Here is a 25,800-nt window from a genome sequence, read left to right as displayed (position 1 = left end):
ATCACCTGAAGAGACCCTTGTCTTGCCTCAAAGCATGGCGGTAGCTGCTCTGGAGATTGCTCCGTTTCAGGAAGGGAGAAGTGGTTGAGAGGTGAACTTTCCAGGGGGATCTTGAAGGAGTAAAATTTTCAACATTTCCCTAAATAAATGCTAGTGAAAAACCCAAGTGGGAATTTCCCATAACCTCTGCTCTCCAGACTGCACTGAGGAGTTGAATTATTCCAGTTGTTGTCGGAATTTATTATTGTGAGAGTTTATTATTGTCAGCACTGGGAGAAAGGTTCAAAACCAACCAGAAGCAGTTATGTTGGTACCATTTTTGTGTAGAGGGAAATGACTGCGAGAGGAATTGCTGCTGCAGCTTTTCCCAGATTGGGCACCATGGGAAGATGGTCCACACCAGGGCTTGGGGAGCAGTGGCTATGGCAGCTGCCACAATCGTAGGATCATAGGCATAATTCATTGGAAAAAAAAAAAAAAAAAAAAAAAAGGATTTTAAATGTCTCCACTTCCTCTTTCCTCCCAAATGGTCCTCTCCTCTCTTTTCTCCAAAAAAAGCCAGGAGCTGCTGTTATCCCACAGCATCACTCCAAACTGCAGCCCACAGAGCACTGCTAATGGCACCCTTCCTTAGCAGCAACATGGAAAAGAGAGTAAGCACTGGGAAAAGCAAATGAGATAAATTCTCCCATCCCCTCCTGCCAGCACGCAGGCAGGAGGAACGGAGTTGGCGCCAGGTGAGGTTTGCCCCCATGCTTTGCCCTGTGTCAGCCCAGCTCCTTCCCAAAAAGGCGAACACCACCCTTAGAACCGCTGGGATGGGATGAGCAGGTTCGGCTCTCTTTGCTGGAGGCGAGGAGCAGCGGGACGAGGCGAGGGCTCGGGACTGCCCTTGGCTGCCCGCGTCGCTGCCATCCGCCTTTGTCTCGGCAGCCCCGGCCGGCCGGGAGCAGGAAACAGGAGGAGGGCGGGAGGCCCGTCAGGAGGAATAATGGGGCCGGACAATCGCGCTACTGATGTCACCCTTCCTGCCATCTGCTCCCCACGCCAGCCGTGCCCCCTGCCCCCAGCCCCGGTGCGGGGAGCCAGGGGCAGAGCGGGGCTGGGGGGTGCTGACCAGCGGAGGCAGGGAAATGACACAGGGTATCAAAGGTCTAAATCAGCTTTCAGCATCCCCTTCCGAGGATCTGTGCACCTCGAGGCAGCAGGTCATATTGATTTCTGGAGGCGCCAAAATACAGTCTGACTGAAATGGGAGGTGGGGAGAAAGAGAAGAGGAGAGAGGAGACTTCATCACCCCAAAATGCAAACACACAAGTGCATGCACAGAAAGGCTTGGACACCCCAAGCCACAGCCACCGCCCCTGCTTTATGCCAGATGAGAATACGGCAATGATCCCCTCCAAGTCCCCCTCTCCAGCCTCCCAGGACAAGTGGTTAACCTCTCGAGGGTGTCCTGAAGCCTAATTAATTGCTGGGCTGCATATGTAGGGAGAGCCAGCAAGCAGTGGGCATGGCAGGCGCTGTGCAGAGCAGCAGCAGAGGGGACAAGCAGCCTCCTCCCATGGATGTGCCAGGAGGGATTTCAGCCGTATCGAAAAGAAGAGAAAAAGGAATTATAGACGATGGCAACGCCTCTCTCCTCTTCCCCTGGCATCCCTGGTTACAATCACATCCCCAGCCAGTACGCGGACTATTATGCAACGATCCAGGAGCCGGGAGAAAACGATCCTTCTAAGCTCCTTCTATGGGGACAGAGCAGGGAATGCCAGGAAGGACCAGCCGGCCCCTTTGGGAGCCCACTGCTCCACTGCAGCTGGCGAGCTGCAGGTTTGCAGGCGGATGACATCAGCTGATGTTAACTCTTCCATGCTTCCCCCTTCCCTATCCTCCTCCTCCTCTTCTTCCTCCCCCTTGTGCCTCTCTCGTTCTGCTGCTGCTGCCGCTCCACGTGACAGCGGCCACTGCAGAGGTGACCCTCGCCGGGAGGAGGGCGGCCGCTCCGCTCTCCTCGGAGCTTGCGAAAAACTGATTATTCTGCTTTATTCTCCAGGGGATTTAAGAGCAGCTAAAGCCGTTCAGGAATCAGTCTCTGCAATCCCCTCCAAATCGCCCAGCCCAGAGCATCACCGAAGCAGATTGGAGCGAGCCGGCCCCCCCGCACTGCCAGTCCCCTTGATCCCGCGGGGTGATGTCACCGGCAGCCAATGCGGACAGCGGTGGCTTCTCCGGGTGGCGGGGGGGGGACACGACGCAGATGGCTCCAGCTGGGCCCAGCATTTGATTAATCGCCTGAATTACCCTCGCTTTGCCATAAAATTACAAGGCGGGAGTGGGGGAACGGTGGGAGCGCGAACGGGCAGGAGGGTGGGCTGTGATGGCAAGCCACCCTTCGGATGGTGAACCATCCTGGGGCTCGTCCCGCGGCCACTGCGGCACCCACGGGCACAGCCCTCGGGGAGCATCCCGGCACCCAGGGGCACAGCCCTCGGGGAGCATCCCGGCGCCCACGGGCACAGCCCTCGGGGAGCATCCCGGCACCCAGGGGCACAGCCCTCGGGGAGCATCCCGGCACCCAGGGGCACAGCCCTCGAGCAGCATCCCGGCACCCACGGGCACAGCCCTCGGGGAGCATCCCGGCACCAGGGGCACAGCCCTCGGGGAGCATCCCGGCACCCACAGGCACAGCCCTCGGGCAGCATCCCGGCACCCAGGGGCACAGCCCTCGGGCAGCATCCCGGCACCCACGGGCACAGCCCTCGGGCAGCATCCCGGCACCCACGGGCACAGCCCTCGGGCAGCACCTCAGCGGAAGGCACGACCCAGCCCAGGGCTGTGCAGAGACACCCAGCACTGCTCCGGCCGGGGCTCCAGCCCAGCTCCGTGGCTCAGAGCCACCTCTATTATTTAACCAGGAGCGATAGAGAGAAGCCTGGGAGAGATAATATGCCATGACACCGGATAAGAGCTTCTGGCGTCACAGGGGAGGAGGATTACATGTCCCTGAATGGAGTTAGAGATGACAGAGGGGAGGGGAAGAGTTTTTAGCAGGGGATTAAGTTTACAGCTCCAGGAAGGCTTTGGGGGGTTGTTTGCTGTGGTGAGACAAGTCCTAAGGCTGATATACCTGTTAGACTTGCTTGGGGAAGGCTCCTGAAGCAGGGAGCCACGTCAGTGGGGTGGGGGCAATGAACAGGTCCCTGAGGACAGCCCTGAGGCCAAATGAGCTCACACTTTAGTTCTCCAAAGGGTGTCAAAGAGATGCTGGCAGACACCGAGGTCAAGGGATGGAGGAGAAGGATCCATGTATTCCTATCCCTTTAGCCAGTCTGCATCCCACAAGACAAGAGGGTGTGAGCACCCACCAGAAAAGGTGAAGGTCAGATCCCTTACCTTCATCTTGGAGGCAGGCTGGATGAGCTCCGTGATGGAGACCTTGTCCTGCTGGAGCCTTCTCTTGACGAGCTTGGAGCAGCAGATGTTGACAGAGCTGAGGACGTGCCAGGAGTTGTACTCCACGAAGGAGCGGCTGTCGATGACCAGGGTGCCCTCCGCTCCGTTCCTCAGGAGGCTGGCCAGCTTCTTGGGATCCATCACCTTGCGTGGGAGCCTGTCCCCAGCCATAACGGGCCAGTCCCCTCTATGGCGAGTGGGGGGCAAGGGGTGCAAGGGCAGGGCAGGGACGCCAGCACCCGTCTCCCCAAGGGGAATGAGCGAGGGGTGAGGGGTGAGCAGGGCAGCACCCGTCCTATTCTCTCTCCTCACGCTGCTAATGCCCAGAATGCCAACTCATTGTGCTGAACCTGGAATGAGAAGAAAGGAGACGACAACCCATCAGCTAGGCAGGATGACATCTGGATGTCTTCAGAAGAACCTAAGAGTGCAACAGCCACACTTTCAAAGTGTGTTCTCCCAGCCTGCTGGCAGGTGCAGCTCCAGAGCTGCCCAAGGCAGAGGTTTTCTCTTTGTATTTATTAGCCCTGAGTGGAACTTTCTTCCATGAGTTTGTCTAATTGCTTTTTGAAGCCATGTCAGCTTTTAATTTAACAGGCACAGTGGCCAGTGGCAGGGAGTAGAATGGCTTGCCAGTTACATCGAAGAAGTCCTTCCCCTGGTTTGCTCCAAATCTGCTAAATGATGGCTCCTCTGGGTGACCCTTACTACTTGCGCTAGAAAAGACCACATGAGCCTGTTCCCTAATCTTCTCCACAGTTCTTACCACATTTAGACCTAATTTAAGGAGCTTTTCAGGTCAAAGCATCTACAGAGCCACCAGTTACACAGACAGACACCTTTTTCCACGCTGGCCAGCCCCAATGTGCCATGTTTGAGAGGCAGGCACATCAGGGACCTGCATGGGGCAAGATGTCACCTCCTTTCCCTGTTCCCAGCCCAACAGTTCCGTGCACTCAATTTGCTTTTTCTGACCTCTGCCAAGCCCAGAGCTAATGGTTTCACAGAAGCAGCTTAGCTCAGCTGTAAGGTTCTGCTGCTGCACGGCGAAAGCTAGTTTGGGGCCCATCACACACACCACCAAATCAGGTTTACTCACTCATGTTCATCACTTCACGCTGGATTTCACCTGCCTGTTTATCACCTACCCATGATATCCCCCTCGGGTATCTTTGCCAGCTTGCCTCCTGGCAAGTGAAGGGAAGACAAGAAGTAAAGTTGACCTTTAGTCGTGTCTTCAAGAAACAGGCCAGGCACAAAGGCAGAGGTGCTGGGAACCTGTACTTGGACTGAGATGGCCCCAGAAAGCCTTCTGCTTTTCAGTATCTAACTCGCACAGAATTAGAAAGGGTCTTCATACACAGGAGTACCCAGTATACAAATACCCTATGTTTCCATCTCAAGAGCTGAGGGGGTTGAGCCTGGTACTCTGTGAGGTGAAGAACAAGATTCCTCCATGTCCAGCCCGTGAGGACTGCAAGAGCAGTAGGCAGGCTAAGGAGCATTCAGCTCAGGGTGTCCTCTTAAGTTTTAATGGAACATGTCACTGCAAGTATGTTTTAATGGCATTAGGTTTTAATGCCACTGCAGTCATTCAGAAAATAAGCCTGGGCTACTACCAGGCTCCTCTTGTTCCTGCCAGAGGGTGTTTTAGAGAGAACCCACAAGCAGCTTCATGGAAGCTTTAATGCATCTGAATTAGGAGGACTATGAATAACGTGCCTGAAAAGGCCAGCGTAAAGATTTTCATTGACCTCTGCAGGATCAGGATTTGGTCCGTGGACCAGAGGAGGCTTAAAAGTCACACTGATCCGAGTAAGCCAGCAGTTCCCCTAAGCTCTTACACCTGCAGGCACCTACTGCAATGGTAGCTCAAGATACAGAAAAGATGCTGGAGTCACACACACTATTGTGTGACATGACACGGACCCCAGCTGCCAGCCACCAAACCTGGAGGACACTGCCAGCTTGAAGGAAAAGAATGGAAAGGCACAGAATGTGGGGATGAGAGTTCCAGCATTTGCTCTGGTTTGTGACTCCAGCACTAACAACCCAAACTTCCCTGGGCTACCAGACCTGCCTCCCAAAGCAGGAGTAGATGTCTCAGGCTTCAGTCCCAGGCTCCAAGCTCCCAACAGGAGGCCACATTAGGATGTGCAGTACTTCTCTGCCCTCATATCACACCCCTGCTGCCTCTTCCAATGTGTTAATACAAATTACGGGAGGGGAAAAAAAAAATCCCCTAAAAGCTGCGATAGTGACAGCCCCTCCTGGCACAAAGCATTTTGGCATCCCCGTGGCACTCTGGCATCGCTGTGCCCGGCCCCACGGAGCGCTCGCAGCTCCTCGCCGCAACTCCAATTAGAGCAGCCCCTCGGCGGGCGTCGGGCGGTCCCCCCGCTGCAGGAACCCCGCTCCCCCCAGCTCTCCTCAGGGGGGCTTAAAAATTGAAACAGTTCTAATTAGGGGGTCTGAGGGGGAGCGAGGCTGGCTCCTGCTGGGATATGACACACCTCATTACGTCGCTACCGCCTTGCCAGAAGCCCCCCTGCTGTCCCTTGGCTATAGAGCCAGGGCACTCAGAAAGGATGCAAATTAGCCAGCTTTTCCCCTTTGTCTTCCTTTCACACCCCACTCCCCAAATCACTTTCTGCCTCCCTTACCCATCAGGACACCAGGCTGTGAATGTTTTTCGGCTCTTCCAATTACATCGAAGAAAGAAAAAGGGAGTAGAAGGAGTTGACATACAAAAAACCCTGGAATAATACTTTGGCAGAGGGATGAGTGAAGTGTGAGGAAGGAGTAATCCAACATTGCACTCCCGATATAACGTAGTATCCAATCTCCAGATAGTGAGCAAGAAAATTTCGAGGTGTCAGACACATAGGAAAGATACCAGATCCTGACGACCTTATCACTCTAAGAGAAACAAAGGCATAAGAGGCCTTCACAAAGTTCGGCACATGACAGGAAGCTTGGGTGGAAGAGATTGGAGAGGACAGATGAAGTTTCCCAAGTCACCTAATAACCCCCCTCCTGCAGAACAACCAGATAAGCCTCTGCAGACACATGTGACACATCAAACAGGTCCCACTCCCAGCTCCACCCAAAAGATGTGGGGGAAGGCAGGGCAAGGTGAGTCCCTTTTGCCCCTCTTTTCCTTACAAGGGATGGAGTTGGCCAGCTCAGTGTGGTCACAGGGACTTGTAACCTTGGCATTAGAACCAAGACATGGGGACTTCTCCGTGTAGAAGTCAAGTCAAAGGCAGACAAGCAACTTCTCTGACAGCAACCACAGGACATTTTGAAGCCAGACTGAGACGTGGTTAGTTCATCCCCAGATACCAGCAAGAGGCTTTGAGACCTTCACAAGTACCTTGCAGGCAGTGTATGAGATGGTCTCTGAGAATGAGCTGTCCCCCATACATGGAGACATTCTTCTCCAGAGAAAGAGGGAGGATGTCTTTCTGCTTCTGCTCAGATGGGTCAGAAGGAAAACTGAAGGAAGATGCTTAGCCATGGAGCAGTGCTAAAGGAAGAGATCTTCTTACCCCGGTGAGAGGAGACCAGGGGAAAAGGTTAACCTGGAACCTAAATTAGGGTTTCAGAAACATAGCTGTGTTCCTCTCTTATCAGTTTATTAAAGCCATCTTAATCTTCTTGAGTGTTCCTGAAGAACATTATCATAATCCTTTAATCCCACCTCTCCCTGGAGTGCCTGTAATGAGGAGATGGGCACAAGGCTTAGCTGAATGGGGACAGCCAGCAGGAGAGGCCACACTTCAGAGGGACAGAAAGATGGCCAGAGAGATTAGCAGAGGGCTAGGCCAACTCAATGGGACTCTGTCCCTGGTGTCACCTCCACAAATATGTGTGTAGGTGAGGGGAGCTGCCACACAAGTCACAAGCATGGCCAAGATGCACACCAGGCTAAGGGCAAGTGTTCAGCCTGGCTGTGACCTTTTTCTGGGCAGACCAGGCAAGAGAGCAAGAAAACCCAGAATACACCTCAGCCTGAGTCTGTCCATGTGGCATGAGAGACTACAGGAACTCATCCCTGTGCTGGCCCAACACAGATCACCCAGATGGAGGCCACTTCCCTCAACTGCTTGACTTGCACAGGGCCCTCAGCTGGGAGATGTGATATGGGAAGGGCACAGATCTGGTTCCTCTTTTACTGGGGACATCAGCTGGGAGAGCAGCAGGTCTCTACAGCAACCCCAAACCTCACTAACCAGCATGTCCACTCCCTGCGCCAAGCTAGTGTTGTGTCCTGGAGAGCTCTATGCTCCAAGGCAACCCTGTCGAGGAGATGCTCCCCCCACTGCCACAGGCAAGCCAGCCCTGCTGCAGGAACACATTTCCATCATGCCTCTGAGACTGGAGATACAGCACTCTCCATGTGATGCTCCTCCCAGGAACACACTCTTCTGGTGGCATCTCCACATTGAGTTTACCAAGGGACAAGAGCACCACAGGCAAAGAATTGTTTATTTTTCCCCAGTAATCTGAAAGCAGCCGCTCCTGAAGAGCTGCCATCTCCAGCACAGATCCTATGGCACCGACCTAAGTGATTAGGCTTTTCCCTTTGCAGCCCTGGGGCTGGGGAAAATATCTGTGCCTTGTGAGCCCTGCACTGAGATGCTGCTTGGCCAGGGCTCCTCCATCCATCCAGATCAGCCCTGCAACCAGCCCCAGGGGCACTGCTGGGATGCTGGCAGGACCCCACCGGACCCCAGCTCTCCAGACTCTTCTTAAGATGCAAACTGCAGCATTTTTCTCAAACCCCACACCCTTTTTCCTCCCTCATCCCTTCATTTCTTTCAAGTGCTTCAGCACTGAGCAAACTCCCCTCGGCTGGCTCATGCTGTTTGAGGGATTCCTAAATCACAGGACCATTACTAATTATTATTATTATTTTGCAGCAGCAATCAGGGACGCGGGGCTCATTAACAAGTTAGCACCTCTGGTTTCCCTGGAAACCCGCAGCTGCCAGGCAACGGCAGCTCTCCGGCCCGAGGCGATGCTACTGCAGCGCCTTCAGCTCATTCCCAGAAAGATGCTTGGGCCCTGCACGGGTTGATGAACCCAGCCTCGCCAATGGGATGGAGGTTAGGAAACTCCAGGATGTGTACCCCTGCCCCATCCCATCTGCCGGGAACCTCAACCCTTCTTCCCGATCCTGTTCTGCCACTCACGGCATCATCACAAACTGCGCAGCGGCTCCTCCCTCCCAGCGAGCCATGCAGGCTTTCTCCAAGGGCGAGGAATTTGGAGCATAATGATTCCCCAGAGTAACAGCGGGACAAAGCTGTCAGGTGCCTGCAGCAGCCGTTCTGGAGGTGATGTAACTGATGACGATTTCTCAGCAGTTACTCAAGGTCCCTTTAAGAGGCAGCACAAAAGATTTCTCTGCTTGACGATGGAAAAATGGAGTTGTTGTTTTTTGGTGGTTTTTTTTTTTTTTTTCTTTGCCCCTTAAAAGGAGGCTGGGAAACACCACTAAGCACATCCACTAACTCAGACGCAAAATCTGCTTGTCCACCTTTCCCTAGTGAATCTCAAGGATGGGGAGGAACAACATCGCCCAAACCTCAGCAGCATGAAGATGTAGGGGAGATGGCAGTGACTTTCCTGGTGTCAATTAAGCCAAATTGAGCCCCACTACTCTCTCCTAACCCCTGCCACCCACATGTCAGACAGAGGACTCCCCCACAGCTTCACCCACACTGATCTTACAACCCCATCTTGGCTCCTTGCACACCCCAGGCACATTCCTCCTGGGACAAGAGCTCCTGCGCATGCCTCTCCATGCAGGGAGCACATCAGGAAGGAAAGAAAGAGCAGCATTCTCTTTTTCCCACAGCACATCACCCAGAGGCAGCCACTGCACTTTTGCCAGGGTTTCAAGCTTGCTGATCTCATGATTTCTTTAATTTTTTTTTCCCTCCTCCTTTCTATGCCGCAGTCTCCTTTCAGTTCCTGTAGGCTGGAAGCAGCATGCCAGAAAGCCCTGCAAGGAGCTGCATGCAAGCAAACCCACTTGCCTCCCTGCATCTCCCATCGCCCTCTCCACCTGCATCCTGCGGCCCAGAAGGTGTTTTCCACCAGAGGACATGGCTGAAGGGCCAGGATGTCCTTCAGCAAAGTGCCAGATGGTACATTCACACCGGACAAGGGACGTGGCGTGGAGCCACATGGCAGTGCTGGCGTGGGGGTGCTCAGCCTTGGGTACATGGCTGGCAGCATGGGACAGCTCAGGGATGAAAGGAAAAGGGACAAGTTGAGCCCAGATGCAAGGGTGTCCTTCCCATGCACCCTCACCCCACAAGGCAGACCTGCTCTCCTGGCTACATTTCAGCCAAGCAAAGGGGTCTCTCATCCTCTCCCACGACCTGACGTTGTGCCAGCAGCTTTGGACGGGCTATGACTGCAAATGCAATTGCCTCCCAGCCTGTTTCCACCAAAAAAGTGCAGTTAAGGATTTATAGACTGGCCACTCCCAGAAAAATTTCTGACTGCAGTTATGTTAGTCTGGAGATCCAGTCAGGAAAGGCCAATGAGGACAGCAGAGAAAGGAATTTAGCTGGAGTCTAGATGACAAGGACAGTATCTCCTCCTCTTAGACTTGTGCTTTTAACATTATTTATATGGTTTTCCTCTTTAGTATAAACACAAGCTTTCATTTCAAAGCCTACAAAAACCAAGACCAAAGGTTATCCATGACCAGCCAGCCATTTAACCACTGCCTTTGCACATGCTGAGGATATTGCTCCCAAGCATGCTGCTTTCTAATACCAAACCTGTCCCATTTCCATTCTCAGCCTGCCAAGTGGAGAGCTGGCCACATTCTCATCCCAGAGCTAAAAGCACCTTCTGCTTTGAGAATCTTGGCACACATCAAAGAAGACATGTCATGATGGAGAATATAATCCCAGTCCTGTTGTTCTTCAAGGACCCTTGCTGCCCACTGCCTGGTATCCCCATCATTTGCTGCACGACCCCATGAGCCCAGCAGGTTTATCCTGGGGATAAAGTGCTTCTTCACCTTTTTACAACAAGAGCAGACAGAGGCAGCCCAGAAAAGTATGCAGTCAGATAGGTCTGCAGCCTCTGAGGGTCTGCCTCTCTCATCCTAAGATAACAAACACTATAAATACCTGCTGGGTGCATTTGCATTCTCCTGGAGGAAAGGCCCTATAGGAAATAGGACCTGGGTCCTATTTTCCCACAACGCCTACACACCAAGTGAAAGAAAGCACAGGATTAAGCTGTGGTTCTTCAAAGCTGCAGATAAATATAGCATTTCACTTCTTAAGCACAATCCCCAGTGACAGGAACTTGTCCATCTCAGGAGAGTGCTGGGGACAGTCACAGGTGAGGGCAAAGCAAGCACACAGAGAGGCAGTCACTGCACAGTGCAGTGACTAATGACAGTGGCTAATGGCCAGGGCAGTGTCATTAGGCCCCCATATGCAAATGACAAACAAGACCCCTGCCTCCCTGAAGAATAATGATGCTCCCTTCTGTCAGGATGTCTGCAGTTTCTGGCGAGTACCAATGCAAACTGAGGTGCAGGTCCCAGCACAGGTTTTGCAGCCAGAAAAAGCCAATGCCCACAGTCATGCTACCCCATGGCCACAAAACTGTGAATCTCCCTAAGAGATCCAAGATTCAATGCAAATGCAAGGGGTTGTGCTGGTTTTCTATGGAACGAGACATTCTCCAGGCCAGTAAACACATTTTACAAGACTTTTCTGACCTGGTTCATGGCTTGATGAATTTTCTATATGCACTCAACAGCCAAAATGCTCACGGGTTTGGGATGAATTAGCATGTGTCAACTCAGGGTCTACTTCCTACCACAGCCCGGATAAGGAGCCACCAGCTCTGAGTTTTGGAGGATAACTTTCTCCAGAAAAAACCACACAAGACAGGCAAAGCCCAAGCTGATGCTGCTGCCTTGCTCTTCTCCTTTTCCCTTGGGGGCCATGATTCATTACCAGCTGGTTTTGTTCTTAATCTGAGGTGACACAGGGGTCAAACAACATGGTTTGCAGGTCTTCCTCCATCCTCACAACCCTGTCAAGCCATGGCGTGCTGGTCAGATGCCACAGCTCTTCATGTGTGAAATCCTGCAGCCTGGCCTCCTGACTGAGAGCTGGGTATTGCAGCACTTTGTAACATGGGTCTTCTCTCTGAATCCATATTATCACTGCTGTTGTGGGTGGCAAACTACATGGACTCATTTGCAGAAGGAAACAGGCAGCAATATTCCCCTCACCAACCCCAGGGCAGGTGTTAAGCAATGACATATATGTGTACTTTAACCCCAGTTTCAAAAAAACCCCAGAGATATATCATGACATCCACCCAGAGCTTAAACATCCTCCAACTCATCTCCATGCCAGCAGATCTCACTCAACCCTGCTGCTGACCCTGCAAGTGAAAGCTGGGGTGATCATACCAAGCCTTGCTCCTTTTGGGCTGGCTGACCCCCAGCTAAGACCAGTTCAGTCACTGTCACCTTCCCACCTGTCCTGCTGGACTCCAACAGAGCTCACTCTTATCTTTGCATCAGGTACTACTGAATGAACCTTGCTCAGGTGCCAGACAAAGAGGCAGCCAAGCTCAAAGCAGAAGGGATTGTGAGGATGACACAGAATTAACAGGCATCAGCATTCAGCAAGCAAGCAGAGAATGCACCGATCTATTTTTAATGGTACAATGAGAGTGCTTTACAAAAGGATGTGTCTGGGGAGATTCTGCCCAGTCAGAGATTTGCATTCGGGTATTTTGCAGCAGTCAACTTCTCTTGATTTGTGGGAGGCATTTTGTCTCTTCACCACCCCACAGAGCAATTAAGAGGGCTCAGTTTTGGCTGGAGGCTCATCCTTCTGGGTCACTTTCCTCCCCTGCTCCGTCCTTCTGACTTCCTACCAGAAGAGCTGAACCTGATGTGAGCAGCAGATAAGGTGTAAAGGACAGCTCCAGGCTCGCTTGGCTTCTAGGTGTCAGCCCCACTGAGCCAGCACAGCTGCTGGGGACACCTCTGTGAGGTCCCCGACAGCAGCAAAGTGGTTAACGTGGCTTTTAACATGGGCTAGCTCCAGTCAGCAGTGCTGGCACCCTCTCTGCACCAGCCCTCCACTCAGCAGCCTCAAGTGCCAAGCGAGGCTCCGGCTGCGCCCGCCCGCTCCCCACGCAGGGCTGCCGGCCAAGGCAGATGAGGATGGCATGAATAACTCCACTCAAGCCACGGCTCAAGGAGGACCAGGCTGCCATCACAAGCTTTGGAAATGAGGGTTGTTAGAGGCAACGCAGAAACAATCACATGTTGTAGACACTTCTTGGTTGTTTCTTTTGAGCAGCGCGCCCCAGAGATGGAGGGACCCTCTTTGTCTGGAGGGGCTGGATTTCAATGGGAGACGCGTGATTTATGCGGGCACAGGTTTAACATTTGGAAAGGGCCTGACTTGCTTGATGCAAAAAACCTGCAATGCCCTAATAGACTGAAATCTCTCCCTGAGCTTCTGCTGCATCAGCTGAATTACCATGTGTTAGCTGTAGACAGCAGAGCTCCTCAGAGAACTAAATCCCCGATTAAAAAGCCGGAAAGAGGCGAGCTGGAAAGCCGGGATGCGGGCACACTGCGCACCTCCGTGCCGGATGAGTAATGTGGGTTGACAGAGACGGACCGGAAAGACGCACTGCATCATTAACAGGGCTGGAGGACATGGTGGGGGGACAGGATGCCAGGGCCATGCTGTCACTGGAACCTCCACACAGGATCAAAGCAGTGGTCCGCCTCATTCATGTCCCCTCACCAGCACAGCCTAATAACAGGTATCCTAGAAAAGCCTAGGAGAAGCAGGTGCGTATTTATGGACTAGTCATGCAATAATTTAGGTTTAAAGGGACCTCAGCAGTTCAGCTGGTCCAACCCCGCTCTCCCTTAAAGGAGAACGAGCATCAACACCAGAGCAGGTTCTCTCGCCCTTCTGGTTGCCAAATGACTTGTTCCCAGTCATCAATGGACTCAGAAATAATGCTCCCCATAACTCAGCATGCAGAAACCCTACACAGAGAGCCTCTTCTGCAAATTGCTAGAGGATCCTGAAGGACTCTGGAGAAATTCCCGAAGAACACAAAGTCTCTGCCCCAAGAGATGGCTTTATTAAAAGAAAATACAGTGAAGAAGACAAGACATACATGCAAATATTGGGGAACCATGAGCACTTTCCACACACAAAAAACAACATGGAAAAAGGCATAAGAGGTGCACGAAAAAAGGAAATCAAAGAATGATTTCCAGCCTCAGATAGGTTCCTGGGAGGGTCTTATGTAAGTTTCAGCTTAATGCACACAGTCCCTGCATTTCTGTCCTGTTATTGCTCCCTGTTTACAACAGGAGACTCTGTGTACTGGATCATCTTCCAGTGAGCACTTCCATGTTCTCCTCTGAATCCAGCCAGGGTTAGCACTCCACCTATCTTCTGAAATGCTGATTCTTACAAGACATCAATGCAAACAATGCCTGTGAGTTTGGGAAACTGAAGATCCAAAGCAGCAAAACCAACCCCAGAGAAGCCCTGGGCAAAGCAAGGAAAGAAGCCTCCAGCACACCAGCCTAGATTATCTTGTCCAGCTGGGTCTAGGAAACCTCAGAGTAAGAGCCAAACATCAAAGAAATGGAGCCAGCCATCCTACAGGAGTCATAGCAGTGTGCAGCACAGTCTGGGCAGGGCTCTGTGCTGTGCACAGTCCCCCAGTGTGACCCACCTTTACTCTTAATCTCCTTTCTTAAAGTGGAGATGGTTGAGAAAGAAAGGAATCTCTTGGACAGCATGGACCCAAAGGTTTGGCGCAGAAGGTCTAGGAACATCTCTTGGAAAAGAAAGAGATGTTTTCCTCTCCATGAATTCATGCTAAAGAGGAGACGGGGTGACCAGGGCACTGACCATGACCAGAGCTTGGTATGTTCCACCATGGTCTCAGCAGATTGCCTATTTCTGGCAAAACAACTGTCCCATGGGGATGAGACACACGTCATGGTCTCCCACTCCATCAGATGAGCAAGCAAAGCCATCACTGGGGTGCACTACACCACTCACTGTCCCTGCAGGCACCTGCACTACCACCAATCACACCACAAGCTCTGCCTGGCTTTGACAGCAGCCCCTGACACTAGTAGTGCACAGCATCTTGGCACGGTCAGTTTTCACCCTCCCTCACACTCTCCTGGCTGTGTTATAATCCTGCACACACAACTACACCCAGGTCTCCTGAGTAAGCTTGAGAAAATCTTGAGCAGAGAGCTTGTTTAGCTTCTTATCTGATGAATGCTCCCAGGCCACTCACCTCCCTTCCCTGAGCCTGCCACAATTACGTCAGGCGCCTCCTTCCCACTGGCATCAGGCCGGACAGGTGTATCTTCAGAGAAGAAATGTAAAGCTTGAAAAACAGGTTTTAAAACCCAGAGGGCATGGGGATGCAGAGGAGTGTCAAAGCTTTCCCCACAGGATGACTGCATTGCTGCTCTGGCTGCAGGAGTTTCTCTGCATAGCAGCAAGGAAAAGAGTGCAGTGAGACCCAGAGACCGTGAGCACCTGGGAATTTCTGCAACCATCTCTCCCTTAACCCGTGGCAGTGGGTGAAACGGTTCACAGACTCTCCCAATGCAGCATCTGACTGTCCTACTGGGACAGAGGGGTCAGCATCCATAAGCTCCTTCTCTTCATCACTGCTTTCTCTACCAGATTCAGCTTGCTGGCACTGTTTCAGTATGATGGCAGTGTCCTATAAGCCTGCACCATAAATCAGTGCTGCCAAATGCTGGAGCACCTCCTTTTCCTCCTTGAATTCCTGATAGTGTGAACATGCTCTGCACCTGACTGTGCCCAGGGCTTTCGGAGCAAGGCTGCGCACCAGAGAAATTAACCTCTGATCCCTAAGAAAAGCCTTGTTTAAAGGCAAGGAAGCAAATCCAAAGAGGAAAAAAACCCCCATCCCCCATGCAGATTACAGCAGCTGGTGCAGAGGTAAGGGGTAGGGATGGAATGGGGACTCCCTCATACTCATGACAAGAGAAGTCACTTCAGAAATCCAGAGGCACAGTGGGTTTCCAGCCTTTGGGGAAGTTTCGAGCCTTTGGAGATTTCCTAGGGGAGGACAGGGTTGCACAGGAGAGAAGCGAGTTTTCTCCCACCTCTTAAGATCTAATTTGGCAGCATGGGACAGACACTACTGCTTAGTCCTACCCAGCCCTCAGGGGTGTTTTCGTAGTAAAAGTGACGTTGCATTTAATTTTAGGTGAATATAAGCTCTCCAAAGGCTCAGTGGCTTTCTCTCTGAGGTGCCTGGAACCCAGCAAAAACACTGCAGACAAACACGGTGCAGTATGTGCAAGAATAATCTCCATGCAGGGTCCCCAGTGAATGCTCCTAAGGACTCTGTCCACTTGGCTCAGCTCTCCCAAGCTTAACTGAGGCTAGATTTTAATGAGCAATGCTAGATCCAGGTTTTCCTTACCTTATGTCTAAGCAGGAAAAACTGAAAACCACAGGAGGATGAACTGTTGGGTTAGAAGACTTTTGTATGAGCTGCTGTCATCTCAGCTTGGAAACCTTCCAGCCTCAGGTTTGAGCCTCTCAATCGTGTTGCCAATAGGCCAAGGGCAGGAATTTCTGCCTACTGCCATTACAAAGAGGCATCTGGACATCCCTGTGCTGCTCACACTCTCGCCTGTCTACTCTTGTCCCAGCCACTTAGACAATCCTGCACATCCAGGGTCTGCAACCGTGGCTGTGCCAGGCAAAACTGAGGACAAGACACCTGCAAAGTCCTTGAGAGTGTTTGAAAATCTCAAATATGCTATGGCCAGGAGGATCTTCTTGGTGCCACAGCTTATTTCGTTTTGGGAACCATTGCAAGCAAAATCAGAGCAAGTGCAGAAACCCCCATGCAGACCCCAACCCCAACAAACCTCCTCTGCAGTGAGAGTCCTCCCGGCACAGCCGCCCTCCGACAGCGCGAGCAGAGGCACACAGAGGCCGGGCCAAACCCAAAAGCACCAATTCCCGTGCATCGAGTCCTTCCGAAAACAAAGCTCTCCACAGCCGCCCTTGGGCGCGTAGGCAGCCGTGCCCCGAGCCTTTGCCTCAGCGCAGGAGGATGAGACAATGCAAGCCAATGTCAAACACCGCTCCACGGGCGAGCTGCTCTCAAGGTTATCATGGCCCCTGCACTGCCAGGCGCAATCCCCAGCGCTACCTGTGCGGGCTGCTTGGATAGCCTCACCCTTTCCTGCGGGAGAGGGGTCTGCCTTACTACCCCAAATCACGGGGAGATGGAACCTCTGGCAACCATTCCCAACGCATTCGTCATCGCCAGCTGTTTGGGACAGGGATGGTCTCTCCTACATATGCTTATGCAGCACCCAGCTCCCACCAGGGACCTGTCGGTAACTACCGCAATAACCAAGGATAAACGCATCCATGCCTAGAAAAATCCAAATATCCCTGTCAGAACAGCACTGCACCGCATTATTCCTTCTAACGAAACCGCAAATTACTGACCTGTGCACAGAGCTCCCCCAATGCAAGCTGAAGCACTGACATCAGCTTTTGCTGTTGCTCAGGAATTTAATTCTGGGGGAGGAGAAAAGGGAGGGGGGAGCAGGAAGGAGAAGGAACTTATTTATCAATAAGGGAAATAACCAGGAATCCTTAAAAACAAACAACGCTCAGCACAGAAAAAAACATTTATCACTATATAATGACTGAGGGTGGGTAGGGGGTGATCAATCGGTCCAGGCACATTAGGGAAGGTGGAGAGGATTATTTTAAACGAGCAGCTTAACTCATTAATCGCGAGCAGCGCTTTTGGAGCCGCAGCAGTGAAGTGTTGCATGAAAACCCCCGCTGCTGAACACATGCCGGCTGCGCTTAAACGCCAAGGACACAGGGCGACACTCCAACCTCTTTCATCATCAGAAAAACCACAGCGCTGTGAACACCGCTTCCTCAAACACCAGCCCTCAGCCCCGCCAGAAAACCCCTCCGAGCCGCGACCCCCGGCCCGGCAGGACGGCGGGTATTCCCCGGAGCTCCCCGAGCCCCCTCCTCACCTGCACCACGGCCGCACGGCAAGCGCACACCACGAAGGCAGGGTGGGATTTCCACCACCCCCCCGCCCCGAAAACAAGCGCAGCATCCCCGACATGCGCGGCCGCGGAGCGCCAGCCCCCCCAACCCCCCCCTTTTTTCCCCAATCCCCGCCGTGGGGCTGCTCCCTCCCCGGCACTTCGCACACATTATTCTCGCTCGCAGCGGAGCCATTCCAGCCCCCTTACAGCCGCGCAGCGCGGTGCCTGGGCGCACTCGGACACGCACATCTACCGGCACATGCCGGCGCGCTGTCCGCCGCCTCAGGGCGCGATGCCGGCTCCGCTCCCCACACGCGGGCGCCCCGCGCCGCCCCCCGCGGCCCCCTCCCCGCCTCCCCGCCTCCCCGGGGGCGCAGGGCCCCGTCCCGCACGGACGCGGCGCGGACGCGGCGGGACGCGCACTGACCCGGCGCGGCGGGCGCGGGCGGCCGCCCCGCTCCGCGGGCTGTCCGCTGGCGCGGCCGCTGCCGGCGCCGCAGGGCCCGCATGCCGCGGCGGGCGGGGGGGGGCCGCTCCGCGCTGCTCCGCGCTGCTCCGCGCGCCGCCGGGAATGCGCCGGCGATGAGGTCATGCCTCGGGAGCGGGCGGGGGGGGCGAGGGGGGAAAGGGAAAAAAAAAAAAAAAGGAAAAAAAAAAAAAAAAAGATAAAGCGTTGACGTCACCCGCAGCCAATCAGCGCGGGCGGCGCAGGGCAGGGTGACGTCAGCCCCGCGGGCGCGGAGCGGCGCGGAGGGAGCGGGCGCTGCGCCCCGGGGCCGCCGCCGCTGCCGGGTCGGGGGCCGCGGTGCCCGGGGGAGAGCGGCCCGAGCGGCGAGGCCCTTCCCGCCGTGACCTCCAGCCTGGGACAGCCCCGGAGCCTGCTCCTGGCAGAAAACGCGCTGCCCGGTATTTTTGGGTCATGGCTGGTCCCCGGGCTGCCTGGCGGTGCGAGGCTGAGCCGAGAGCTCTCCCGCAGCTGGGGCTATCCCTGCCGCCTGTCAGCGCCCTGCCTGCTGAGCCTGGAGCAGCGGGGACTTGCGGGGCGCCCCACGGGACTCGTTCTCTCTGGGCTGCCCAAGCTGCAGAAGGACGGGCAATAGAGGCAGCGCGGACTCGGAGGGTGGCATGGCAAGGTGTGACCAAAAAGCTGGAGGAGTCTGACCCACGGGTCGGCTCCTGGATGGACGGAGTGGGCTCCATCCCCGTCTTGGAGCTTAGGGCTCCCCATCCTGCTGCGGGTTCACCAAAGAACTGGGCAACCGGCCTGGTTACACGGCAGGGTTTTTTCTCTGCCCTTGGCCCTGGCCTGGCAGCTCCAGCTTAGAGCAGGATTAGGATTTAGAAGCTTAGGTTTTGCTGGTGCTTAGGAAATGAAGGGAACCTTCCTCCCTGCCGATACAGATGCCGGATGCTTTAAAATTAACTCTCGTGTCTCCAGACGCGCAGCCGGCAGCTTGCTCGAGAAGAACGTCAAGCTCCCACAGTAACTGGCGGCAAAATCTTTCCCAGAAATGTCATTTCTCATAAAGCACCAGAGGTATAAAACCCTGGGATGCTAAAAAGTCTCACTCTCCCCATTGCATAAGCAATGCTGAGTTCATGCCCTTCTCCTGGTGCAGAAAATCAGCTCACCCAAAGCTCCCAGCAGGGAAACTTTTACAAAATGAGGGATATTCTACCTAAACTCGTGGGTTTCAGCCCAGATATCATAATCAGTGGCAAGACGCTGGGGTAGCATGGGCACTCACTTCTTTAGTGGCATGGGAACTCTTGGTCCTGGTGGGAACACTTGGTCCTGGTGGGAACAGCATGACCGGTATGGCTGGAACGAAGCCTTTCCTGCTGTTTTTCCTGCCCAGCTCCCTCCTTGCAGCCATGTAAAGCACCCAGATGGGGAAAACCTGAGAAAGACTTCTCTTGCCTCAGCTTTGGACTGTTTCCTCTACTACCCAACACCCCTTTTCTGGAGTAAAATAGGAAAAAGAGGGGGAAAGGAATGAGTCTTAAAACCCCAAAGTTTCCTCATCTAGGCAGAGAGCCATGCACTCACAAAGCCTGCTGAAGGAAGAGAATTTAAACAGTTTTTTTCCAAACTCCAGTTAAAATCAATGTTTCCAGTACTGGACCTGGCACATCACAGATGAGCATCCCAGATGAGCTGTCAGGAAGATTGTTCCCTGCCTGTCCAGTGGCACGGCACAAGGGAGGAGAACGGGAAGCAGATGTGAGAAGTATGTCGAGCTTGCAGCAGGCAAGGGATGGGGAGGTGATGAGAATGAGGCAGAGAATGGAGTGTCCTGAGGGACACCCTTGAACTGTACATTCCAGCAGGAGACCAAGCTGAGCTCCCTCTTGAGCCTTCATCCCTGGCAACCTCTCCTCAGCTAATCCATGGATGGCCCTGCTGCATCCCTGGATGATGAGGACACAGGAGAATTTGACCCACACAAAATCCCCATAGGCAGTGAACAGGAGAAGCAGGTCCAGCAGGGCTGGGGACCAGTGGGACACGGGTTCTCACGGCCATGGGAGAGGCTCCAGCCCACGAGCCCTGCATCTCTCCCACGCCCACTGCTTCTGCGCAAGGTGCCGCAGCCGAGCGCCTGGTGGGGAGAAACCAAAACAAATGATTCACTGCTGCTAAACTGCTCCCGGGATCACAGGGGCCAGGAGCAGGTGTTAACTGAGGCTTGCAAAACCTCACCTGCCTCTCAAAGCTGGGAGCTAACTCTATTTAGATCCCAGTCCTGCTCAACCTGATATTCTGGTGTTCGGGTGCGGACCCACGGCTACATGGAAGTGGGCAGCCAGTCTGAGCGCAGGCAGTGCAGGGAGCACACCTGGTCAGCTCTGGATGGCTCGGGTCATCCCTATTACCCCTATTTTCCCCTGGGGAAATTAAGCTGGGAGCCAGGGCAATGCTGTAATGGTCAGGCAGGCAGAACAAAGCAGCCTCATCTCTAAGCTCCATCTACCAGATGTGAATCTATTGTCTCAGCCCCAGGGCCATCACACTCCCCCTCTCCATCACAGCCATCACCAGCCGAGCAAAAATTACACAGCAAGTTGCTTATGGGTAAAGGGAAGGACTTTGTTTCAGGTAAAGCACTTATAAAATAATTCATCCCACTCTTGTTTTTCCTCTTTCCCAGATTTCAGGCACATCCAAAGATGGATTGCATCCCAGCTACATGTTTCAAATGCAAGTTATGCTTGTACATGTAATAGTTCTTGCTAAAATGTTTTCCAGGCCCCCTAATCGCCATGGCAGGCCAAGTGCAGAAGAGTGCAGCAGAGCCTTCTGCATGCATCCTGCAGGGATTAAAATTGGAACCTGATCATGATGGAAACTAAAACTAGGAAGAAGGAATTACTGCCAAACCAACTTTCTTATCCATCAAAAATGAGAGACTTGTCAACTTGCAATTTCTTTAAATGGCCAAATAACAGATTTTTTTAACCTATCCTAGTTATTTAGGTGCAGTTCCTCACACTGCTGGCTGAGCCAGCATCCCATCACCCTTGCCCAGCAGGGCTGGCTGGCTGTGGCAAAAGACACTGTGTTCCTACCGCAAGGGGTATTGGCACCTCAAAACCGTGCAGATAGCTGAGGCCAGAGTCAGCCCTTGCACTGACATGGTTCGGCTTCTTCCAGGCTTGGCTGCTTCCACCACGTGTTTGCCTGTCACCCTTGCTGTGATGTCCTGGAGTGGGGCATAATGTAGTGCTGGAGGAAGGGGCTTGTCAGGCTTTGTGTCACCTTGTTCTGTTCCATAAGGAAACCTATTGACTGTGGTGAAATCAACTTTAAAGAGGGGCTTCACTCCTTTCTCTGGCACCTGCCCATGTTCTCAGCTCTCCCACCTCATGGTGAGGATGGATGGAAAGATCCCTGTGCATGCCACCTTCTTCCTGCAAGGCCCAAAATGGTGTCACTCAGGGAGAGAGCTGATTATGCTTGAGCAGGAAGAAGGCACTTGCAGCATCACCAGGCAGGTGTGTTTCTCACAGAGGGGCTGCCCTGCATCTGTCTCCATTTTCCCGACGGGAGAATCTGCCTGTGTGCAGCGTGGCTCAGCCCTCGCAGCGTGCAGAGCTGTGTGTGCATGTCGCAGGAGCAGCTACTGTGCAATTAATCGCAGAAGGAGCAGGCTGGAGGGCTGCGTGCTGTGCCATTCAGCTCAGCACATGCTGCAGAAGCATTCATCCTGTAGCTCTGACTGTGCCGCGGGGCACTCCTGCCAAACGGGAAAAGGAAAAGTAAACCATCGTGCATTGAATAAATTCCCTGGTTCCCTCGGCCCCGGACATATTGGAGGAAAGCCGGGCAGGGGCATGGAGATGTGCCAAATGCGGGGCATGGCTGCTGCGTGCTGGCACTGTGGGTCAAAGTCAGGGGATGGGAGGGGTGCAGGAGCAGGACCTTTGCACTGGCATGAGGCTGTCACGACAGAGGAGCTGAGGCTGGCAGCAGCAGCCAAGCTGCACAGAGGCTTTACAGTAACACCCCTCAGGTGCAGGAAGCATTCCTACTCCTCCACCCCCCAGTGCTGAAATGGAGTGCCATGTTGGCCCACATTAAGACTTGCCATGGGTAGTGAGGGTAGGCGAGGGACTTAGATGTGTTTAGAAGTTGTCCGGGGTCATAATCACTTCTCTGAAGACAAAGGGAAAAGGACAAGAGAGAGCATAGGGTCAGGGGAATGGGAGGAGAAACCAAGTGATTTCATTTTAATATATCCAAGTCTTAAAAAAAAAAATCACTGCCCAGTGCTTGGGAACAAGGCATGGTCTTTCTTCTTTGTATGTGAATTGGAGATGGGAAAAATATTACCCTGGGCCAGAAGACAGCATCGAGCTAGGCTCCATGCAAGGGTCTGTCAAGTCCAGACCCTTTCTCTATACCCTTGTCCTGGTTTTAGGCTGCTCACCAGTTGCTAGGTGGGGTTTTTTTTTTTTTTTGGTTGGTTGGGTTTTTTTTGTTTTGTTTTGTTTTTTTGTCTTTTTTTGGTTTTTTGTGGGTTTTTTTTTGTTTTGTTTTGCTTCAATCATTTTCACTGATGAGAGCATCTGCTGCCATCTGTGCCTCCCCCTCCTCCCCCCGGCAGGGCTGTGCACTGCCTTGGTCTGCCTGCAGAGCCAGGAGCTCTTCAGTGTCCAACCTGCACACAGATGAGGGGATGAAGAGGAGGGAAGAGGCAGCTCCATCAATGCCCAGCTCTGCCCCTTTGTAGGGGCCCCTTTGTCCCCTAACCATAGCTGGGCATTGCTGTAATTGTATCTGTCACAGGACACCCACAGTGCCAAGGTCCCAGAACTTGGTGGCTCTAACCAAGGCTGCTGTTCCTCCTCTGAGAAGCCATCTATCCATGAGAGAGCATTGGAGAGGAAAAGAGATGAAAAGGCTTTGGTAAGGTCACCCAGGATGTCAGCAAATGGTGGGGAAGGGAGGTGAGAGTTACTGCTTTGCTGGCAGGGTGACTCCGTCTCCTGACCCGCAGAGTGCCTGGGAAGTAGGGTTATGATGCTACAGGATAGTTAGCTTTTGCTGGAAGATCACACACCCCATAGCAGAATACGTGTTGCCATTTGCATCTCTCCCTGACTGTTAATTTGGGTATCCATGCTGATGGCCTGACTCACCATGCTCTGCCTGCACACCTGGCAGCTCATCCCAGGCAGGGGACCCGACGGATGTCGACTGGGCTGGGAGGTCCTTACCTGAATGAACTCCCTCTTATGTTTATTACTGTCAGCCCAAAGATAAAGGAGAATTGTGGAGTCATGTTTACCAGCCAAACCCAAACCAGTTCACCCCAGCTAGGACTCGATGTGCTGCTATCTGCAAACTGACTTGGTGGCATTTGTGCAAAGGTGGCATCCCCGAGCCCTGCGTGGCCGCGGGGGCAGAGGCTCGGCTGAGCACTGAGACTTGCGTAAGCACGGCAAGGTTAGCTCACGCACTGCCTGGCTCCCAGCCACCTTTGCCTACCAGCTTGGAGGTTCATGTGTGCCGGTGCCCCGGCCCTCGCCTGACGCACATGTCCCAGCCGGGACGGAGGGGCGCATCCCTGCGGACGGAGGGCTGGAGACCCGCTCCGGGCTGGTTTTAGGAGCCACCCTCACTTCACAACTGCTTCTTGCACAAGGCAGCGCTTGCCCCGAGCAGGGGCTCGCAGCTCCCCGGTGCTTGAGGCGGGGAGTCCCGGAGAAGCTTGGATGGAGCACAGCTCCTTGCTAGGGGCGAAGCGGCCGCAGCTCCCGGAGCCGCGGAGATGGGCGGTGCGCTGCCGGCTGCGTGCAGCGGGGAGAGAGGGCCCTCTGCCTGCCTCCCGCAGCCTGGCAGCCCCGGCTGGGCTCCGACACGCCGCTCTCTGCCCCCCTCGCCTCCCCCCGGGTGCTGGCGCTGCCCTTAGGGTCCCCCCCGCAGCCCTTTCATCGCGGGGCTGGGCGAGCATCTCCTCTCCGGACCTCTCCTTACCAGCCTCGGTGGCCTTTCCCCAGGCTCACCCCAAATACCTTTCAGCTACCAGGGACGCAAAATCAGCGCAGGTGTTTTAGGCACAGTTGCGCAATGTCTCCTAACAGGGAGCAATCGCTCCCCCCGAGCTAAACAAAAAACCAAAAAGCAATCCTCATCAAGCTGTCAGGCTCGGTTTCCCGAAGGAATATAATTAAATCTTTAAATGGCGACGTGACCATCAGTTCTTCCCCATCTCAAAAGATGCTTCTCAAGCTGAGTTCGGCTGTTTCTCTCTTCCACCCTCTCCTCACAGTTTTCCTTCCCGCCGTGGAGTGCAACAGAGGCTGCGGCATCGCAGCCAAAAAAAAGTGCGATTTGGAGAGCGCGGCGCGACGTTGTGAGTGGCAGAAGTGAAAAGGCAGAGAAGCAACTCTCGAAAGCCTGCCTTCTGCCGCGGCGGGTGTCAGCCTTGGCAAAACCTGAACTTCCAGAATTTTCTTGCAAAATTAAAAAAAAAGAAAAGAAAAAAAAAAAGGAAAAGGAAAAAAAGAGGCAATTAGAGGACCTGTCGGATTTGGCTGCTGCTGCTTTTCTTTGCCTTGTTTCCTCAAAATGAAATAAGTTCTTTCTTTCGCTTAACAGCACAGTTGGTGCAATCTGGGATGCACTTGCCTGACAGTATATGGGGATGTAGTTTTGCGGTCTCGATTTGGGGTCCCCTGACACTCACAAGATGAAAAATGAATGCTGAATACCTTGATGCTGCTTCACTTGGAAGTCCCATGCATTAATAATTTTTTTTCTCCCCAAAAAGGTTGGAAACCTACGGGTCCCCCTTATTTCCTCCATTTTGGGGGTGCTTTCCTTCTGCTGTGGGTTTGGAGGGACTCCATGAAAGGGGAGACACTGAGAGAAAGGAAGAGAGGGCACAGGAGTTTCGCTGCCCTAGAGCTGCAGGTGGAGCCGAGGGCTGTGGTAGAGCTGAGTATGTGCTGGGGTCGGTCATCCCATCCTCCAGGCACAGGGTTACTGCACCCTTCTTGCTACCCTGTTCTTGTCCGTGGCCAGTCTGGGTGGACCTCCAACCTGCTGCAGCACAGCGATTTCACCTCCTACGACGTGGGTAACAAACAGTAACTATGATGGCTACTAATAATAACTCTCCTGCTCCACCCCCAATGGGTTATACGTGCAAAAAATGCTGTTGAGTCCGTTCAATATTCCCCCTGGTTCATTAAACCAGCATCCATTTTCCTGCAGATAAGATGGTCTGTCAGGGGAAGGGATGATGATAACTCATTTGTCACACTTGTTAAATGTAGAAAAGGCTGGCTTTGGGTCAATTCCAGTTTTGTGTCAGCTCTGTCTTTATCTGAGCAGCCCCATGCGTGCATGCCAAGCAGGGCGGCTCTCTCCTGTGTAGCACAGGAGATGGGGACCGTGACATTGTCCCTGCAAGATTTCCTAGGGTTGGGGGTGGTCTCTGAGTGCAAAAGCACTTGCGATGTGGCAGTGTGGCTGACATGAGTGCCAGCTTATAGGAAGGAATGCACTCCTTATTGCAAGAGGTGCCATTTGTCCCACAGGGATCTAAACCTGCAGCTTGGAACTCCTGGCACTACACAGAGGGAGACCTTGTCTGAGTTTTATCCCCCAGCCCATCCAGCTGTGCCTGTGTTTGAGCTGAAAAGCTTGGGAGGTGTGATGGGGAAGGATAACAAACCAAAGCCTCAGACAC

The 25,800-nt window shown here is 53.5% G+C and overlaps 1 protein-coding gene across 2 annotated transcripts in view; it reads right to left on the bottom strand.

Moving 5' to 3' along the window:
- DUSP8 (dual specificity phosphatase 8) overlaps nucleotides 1-21,842 on the bottom strand; it is a 45,024-nt gene extending 23,182 nt beyond the window's left edge. Inside the window, exons 1-2 of one of the 2 annotated variants that reach the window (XM_066320889.1) lie at nucleotides 21,188-21,842; nucleotides 3,394-3,803 (exon numbers count right to left, since the gene is read on the bottom strand). In XM_066320889.1, the coding sequence (XP_066176986.1) occupies nucleotides 3,394-3,624 (231 nt within the window). In that variant the 5' untranslated portion in view covers nucleotides 3,625-3,803; nucleotides 21,188-21,842. Of the gene's footprint in view, nucleotides 1-3,393; nucleotides 3,804-18,026; nucleotides 18,073-21,187 lie in introns of those variants that run through there. The other variant, XM_066320890.1, reaches the window with a different exon arrangement.
- Nucleotides 21,843-25,800: the final 3,958 nt, after the last annotated feature.

Source organism: Sylvia atricapilla, chromosome 6 (assembly GCF_009819655.1).
Source record: "Sylvia atricapilla isolate bSylAtr1 chromosome 6, bSylAtr1.pri, whole genome shotgun sequence".
NCBI lineage: Eukaryota > Metazoa > Chordata > Aves > Passeriformes > Sylviidae > Sylvia > Sylvia atricapilla.
This window is presented reverse-complemented; position numbering and strand designations above follow the sequence as displayed.